The 6,412-nt window shown below is 43.6% G+C and overlaps 1 protein-coding gene across 3 annotated transcripts in view; it reads right to left on the bottom strand.

Moving 5' to 3' along the window:
• Positions 1-2,467: 2,467 nt before the first annotated feature.
• RPRD1B (regulation of nuclear pre-mRNA domain containing 1B) overlaps positions 2,468-6,412 on the bottom strand; it is a 55,229-nt gene continuing 51,284 nt past the window's right edge. For all 3 annotated transcript variants that reach the window (XM_027770181.1, XM_006144124.3, XM_027770182.1), the window contains one exon: positions 2,468-5,030. In XM_027770181.1, the coding sequence (XP_027625982.1) occupies positions 4,881-5,030 (150 nt within the window). In that variant the 3' untranslated portion in view covers positions 2,468-4,880. The remainder of the gene's footprint in view (positions 5,031-6,412) is intronic.

Below are 6,412 nucleotides of genomic sequence, written 5' to 3'. Positions count from 1 at the left end.
ACCATGATGGCGGCTTACGATGGCAGAGTGTGTGGCAGGTGGGTGGCGCAGATGAGTCTTGAGGAACTCCAGTGACGGTGATGGCAGCTGCAGCACTGAAGATCCCAGAGTGTGTATGCTCGGCGGCAAGCTACAGCGAGACTGAGGTGAAAGCGAGAATGGGTTCTCAACTGAATCTTGACCTCTGAGTGGAAGAATGATCATTTATTTATTTAAAAGACGCTTTTGCCTTAGGGCAAGTGTACTAGCCAGAGAGAGACAAGAGAAGGAAAGGGAGAAATCACCCACAGGAAGATGGCCATGCCACAATCCCTTCTCCTCCCTTCTTTCCAAATCTTGAGCATGCACACATATGTGCCTGGTGTGATTTTTAAGCCACTGGGTCTGGGACTCAAACCACGGTTGGTCATGTGGGAGTCTAGCAATCTAACTGCTACCGCATCTTCTGGCCCTGGAAGGATGGTTTTTAAATGGAAAATCCCAGATAAGTGGTGATTAGCAATGAGTTATTCTAGGAGAAATTGAAAGTAACACCAGGCTAGAAAATGGCTTTTTCTCTTTTTTTAGAGAATTCTGCTATAGGGCATGTGCACTTGCCAGAGACAGAAAAAGACAGAGACAGGAAGCGAGAAACCATCCCCTGGGGTGATGGCCACACCACAATCCCTTCTCTTCCATTCTCCTTGGAATCTTGGATATGCACATGCCCGGTCTGTTTTACGCCACTGGGTCTGGGACTCCAACCATGGTTGACTATGTGGGAGTCCAGCGACATAACCATCCCGTCATGCGCTGGTCCCCAAAATAGCTTTTTCTCGAAGACCCTAAATAAACCAAATGCTGATTGCTTGTGCCCAGTGAACTGCTATTTATGCCCATCTTTCTAGTCTTAGTGTCTCGTGGGTTCTATTCTTTCTTTCTACGATCTCCAGGGTTTGCTCTAAGTATACAGAGTACAATGATGATACTACTCATTTATACTATTGGGAACAAAGATTATTTGGAACCAGGGCCAGCAAATGGTGTAGTGGTTATGTTGCTAGACTCCTGCATGGATGACTGCGATTCAAGTCCCAGACCTGTTGGTTTCAAACTCATGCCTGGTGTGTGTACGTGTGCCCAACATCCTGGGAGGAGCATGGAGAAGGGATTGTGGCGTGGCCATCCCCCCTAGGGGGGTGGGAGATTTTTCACTTTCCCTTTCACTGTCTGTCTTTTTCTCCGCAGCCAGGGCACATGCCCAAAGGCAAGACTCTTACAAAAAAAGCAATTGAGATTACTTGGAACCTTGGCATGTCCATCCATAGTTCAGAGACCTCAGTCCTAATATTCTTCTCATGCAACATGACCATCATAAGCTTTCAGGAATGGCAGGGAGCCTAGTCCAATACTCTTCAGAGTTAAGAAAATAGGCCTAGAGAGGGAAGTACCTTGCCCAAAAAGGTCACAGAGTTAATGGCTTTAATCACAAAAGCTAAGCATTTTGACAGATTCATGAACTCTTAGGTAGCTTCATGTTCAGCTCTGAAGATCTCAGAGTCATTTTGTAGCCTGAAGTGCTAATTAAACCAGGGGAATTATGGACTATTTATAGGTAGGAGAGAAAAAAATTAACTAGGCCATGAAACCTGGGGACACAGATCTCATCTCCTGAGATTCACATATTATATTCGACCTTTATATTTTAAAACATAACTTGGGAAAGAATAGGCTCAATTTTCCTAATCCTGGATGTGGACGTAGGTCCTGGTTAGCCTTGACAGACCACAGCTCCTACAGTGTTTTGCACTATGAGATAAAGGGGTAACTGTTTCTTCTGACAACTGCTGCCCTTAGACAGTGGAAAGGTTAAAATGATCCTTCCAAACCTATCAATAACTTCAGAGGAACTTCTTTCAAAACACTTTTGTATTATTTTGAGAGTTTCAGCCAATTGTACCCAGTCAATATGCTTTTATTGAATTTGTAAAAGTAAAAGGAAAAAGGAAACCCGGAAAATGTTTTTAGAAGACAATAACCCTTGCATTTTCCTTTTTACTGTTCAGAGTGGCTTTCAGTATTGCTGAAATCGAATCATTCTCAGGAGGCCCAGTGGTGTGAACAAAAGCGCTGAAATCAAAGAACTTCCAAGTTTTAATGTTAGAGAGCGGCTGTGCAGTACTGTGGAGGGCCACCTAACCTCTCCCCATCAGTTCCCACTTCTGTCGAGGATAAAACCATGGCAGCACCTCTCCTGGGTACTGTGTGGATCAGCTAATTAAAGCTAATTAAGCCCCTGGAAAGAATCAGAAAATACTATTTAAGTACTGAGTATTTATGTGCCACTAACAGTCACAAAAAAACTCCTAAGGGACAAGATTTTGTGCAGGCAGCACATTCTCTATGGGTGATTACTAATCACCCACGGCTAACAAAGAAAGCACAGTGTTTTCCCGAACAGGACAGGGAAAGGAACATCACACGCTGTTGTTCAACAACACCATCTTTATTCAAAAATATATATCTATGAGACATTTCAGAATATACTGCTGCCGCCAATGACAGCCTATACTTCTAAATAAAGTCCTAAATTAATATACAAATTTAAGCTTTAAAAATATTCTTTAAGAAAAAAACAAAACAAAAACAAAGGAAGCTTGAAGACTTTTGGAGGAATATGACCTAAAGGAAAGGTCCTTTGAGGTCTACAGATGCCCTAAGAAGAAAAAACACGAAAACAAAAACCCCACCCCACCCCGCCAGATCACCTCATACATACAAGGTTCATTTAAATTAAACGAATGAAGTTAAGCACACTTGGGAGGATGTAGGAAGAATTCCGATTTTTTAAAAAAGCATTTCCTTAAAACAAGACAAAACTAACTTCCTCACAGGAAGTCCACTAGTAACAGGTGGTAAGAGACCAACACATTCATTTACATAATTGCTAGTTTCATTCCTTGTTCTTGCTGTAGTAATTATGCACCCATTGCTGGTCAAAGACTCAGCTGTATAAAACAGCAGTGGGCTAAATCCATTATGTTACAATATTTCTATCTAGCTGATCAGAGCAAATATCAACTGTACCCTTCTGGCTGGTCTGTGGCTGGTAAAACCTTGCTTCCTTGGCGAAAGCGTTGTGTGTCCCGCCGTTGTGGGTCTGTTCAGAAACGAGCTTGTATGGTAGAAACACGCCATATGGACAGTGGATATGTGCAGACACAGCAGAGGTTAACATTAATCTTGTAATTCTAGTAAAGTCACCTACTGTCCTGTGGCCTCCAGAAGAATATCATAGACTCGTTCATTTAATAGTGACAGAACAACAGGCAGATCAGTAAGTACACACACAATCTGTATCCGAATTACCATTACCAGGTTCTATACAGAATGAAACTGAATACCTGCTATTACTTTTCAGTGTTCTCACTCCAGGACAGGCAAGAGAACTTCTTGAGGAAGTCTGTCATGCCTTCTAGAACACAGGTTATGTTTTAACTAACACATAAAATGACATGTAATTTTTGGTGATTCTGAAAACAGCTACTCAAAATAATGAACATTCTGAAGCCCCCTCCACTGAATCCTTTTTATAGCTTTTGGATTTCAGCCTCTGGGCTTTAATTCCTTTTACACTATAGGGACAAATTGTTTTCTGCCCTTTCCAATGTCAAAATAACCCTGCCAAATTAGAATGATTTTCCGTTAGCAGGTTGTACCTTTACTACACACAAGGTAAAAACCCTCTAACTACATGATAGAGTCATAATGGAATCTGGCATGATAATGGAATTAAAACCCCAAATAGTTATCCTCGACTTCTCCCTCCCCCTGCCCAAGATGAGCTATTCAATAACATCTGATGCAAATATTCCTCCTCAGACGAGAACAAGGATGCAGGCAGTGGCGTGAACGACAAGCTCAGAGTCCTATCTGCAGGGGAGATATTCAAGTCTAGTCACCACACTGTGGCCATATGACCACACAGTGGACAAACGTTCATGAGTGCCCTACTCCCTAAAGAATGGGGAAAAGCAACACCGCACAGAGCCCAGATGCAGCACTGTGTGTGAAGTCCCACAAATGCCAATCCTAGCAACTAGTATAGCAACCACCTGAGGCCGAAGGGTCCTGCTTTTAGGAACATGCTCTGTGACATGGAAAAGTGGGACCCTGAAAAAGCACAGCCTGGGAAGGTTGTATGTAGGAACTTGGAAGAAAATACCTTACTTTTAATTCATGCCTGTGATCCCTGTTATTCTGACTCTGAACTGTGACTTTCTGTCCTGGATGACTGTGAATCTTACTGCTAGATTCTCTAGTCTGCTTACAAAACAAACAGATCTAACCTATGACTAGACATCACTAGAACTAATTGTAAGGGTCAGAAGTTTGGCAAATTGTTTATGGCAAAGCTGCTCAATAGTTATGTCTCCAACCTTTGGGCAGGTAGCCGAGAAAGCCTTTGCATCCAGAGCAAGTTCCTCAGTGGAAGCCTGGACCGAGCAGGGATGAGTCCAGCTCAGACATGAGACGCTGCTTTCATGACCAAATGCTGTCACTAGAGACAAGACTCTTCCAAAAGCTTCCAGAAGTACACATGATTTTCACAACTTCTTGAGTGTAGAGAGAAAGCTAAGAATGAAAAACCATCAGGGGCATGAAGTGGGAGAAAGTCTGTATTCATAACAAATATGAATCTAAAGCAGATTCCACTTGCCACTGTTCTGAACTGTGCTCAAGTGGGAGGCAGGAGAGAAGAGGAGGCCGCATTTCTTTCTTGAGGCTGCGAGGGCTGGACAGAAGGAAGGACAGAACTGGGGCTAGAAGGTTACTTCCAACCATGACTCATCCTCTTCTTTCTGCTGGTACAGATGGGACTCTGGGGCATGACACCTGGCCTAGTCAGTTGAAAACAGGTCACCTGCAGAGGGTAGGGGAGCCAAGCCTCCAGTGACGTTGGGCAGCAGTGAGAGGTCTGGCAAGCTCTGAATGTGGGACTTCAGTTCTTTGCGAACCTGGGTCACTCGCGCAAGCTTCTGTTTATATTCCTAAGGAAACAAGGAGAGGACAAGGTGGTTAAGTCTCCACGTGTGCAGATGGGCATGCTTAAGGAGGACACAGCTACTCTTACTCTCTTGCTCTTCTTTCTCCCCATCAGATGTCTCTCTCTGAGTCAGATATATCACAATGTGAGGGTTTGCAAACTCTCAAAAGGTAGTGACATTGAAAAAGGAAAACAAAATGTAATAGTGGTGACAGAGAATGAAATGGAATTCAACTTAGCACTTGATTTCAGATAAAAAAAAAAAAAAAAGAGTATCTGCATTCTCTTGCCAGCCAGGTGGCGTGGTAGTGAAGTCAGCTAGATCCCACATGGCCAACTGCACAGTTTGAGTCCTTAACCAGTGGCGTGAAAAACACATCAGGTACATGTACTCAAAAATCCTGCAAGGAGATGGGAGAAGAAGTGACTGCAATTCCATGTTCCTCACCTGACCCCTGCCCCGGTAAGGGGGTACTTTCTCACTTTCTCTCTGTCTCTGGTGAGTTTATACACCTATGGCAAATAAAATTTTAAAAATAAGAATTCCCGCCTTCCCTTCCCTTCCTGAACACAGCCACAATTTACTGTGGAAAGCATACTCTGCATGGCACTGCCTATTCTGAGTATCTGTATTCTCTTAATTGGTTCTCAACAGTCTCATAATACCCTGTAAAATCAAATATAGATGCTTAGACTTAACGGTTATTTTGAAGGCTTTATGTTGTCATAGCTAGAAAAAAAAAATCACTAAGAAGCTGTATTTTCTAAGTTAAAGCTTAGAGATGAACTCAGATTTACCATTTTTGTAAGCAAGTGCTACAGAAGCTGAAAATACCCACTGTTACTAGCTGTGATCAGGACCTCCTCATTCCACATGGAGTAAATGCAAGAAGCCTTCTAATGGTCTCCTCACTCCTTGTTCCCCTAACACGCCCACAGACTTGTCTTCCCTGAACCCAGCATTCACCCAGCCAGTCCTCTGAGACAGGGAAGCACGGTGTCACGTGATCTCCACCGCTTCTAACATCAGGCCTGCCCAAGTGGATACCTCACAACTTCCCAACCCCCTGGGCACAGTCAGTGCCCACATGGGCCACTTGTTCAGGATCCCCATCAAGCCTACAGGGATTTCATTTTCTCCTAGTCCTCCTAGCAAAGCCCCACATTCACTCCTCTGCCTATCCGCTGAGTTCCACCTCTCCAGCAAAATCCTTCCTCTTTATCCACACACTGTGCACATCTCCACTGGTCCAGAACACTCCTTGCACTGGACGTGCACCTGAACCCCAGGTAGGCTATTCTGTGTACTCTCTCCATACATGTGAATCCCTCGATTATAGGAATGGAATATTTTTTCTCCTCAGCTCTCAGCCAAGGGTATTCTTG

This window comes from Tupaia chinensis, unplaced genomic scaffold (assembly GCF_000334495.1).
Source record: "Tupaia chinensis unplaced genomic scaffold, TupChi_1.0 Scaffold000115_1, whole genome shotgun sequence".
Lineage (NCBI taxonomy): Eukaryota > Metazoa > Chordata > Mammalia > Scandentia > Tupaiidae > Tupaia > Tupaia belangeri.
Note: the sequence above shows the minus strand (reverse complement) of the source record. Positions and strands in the feature narration are given on the sequence as shown.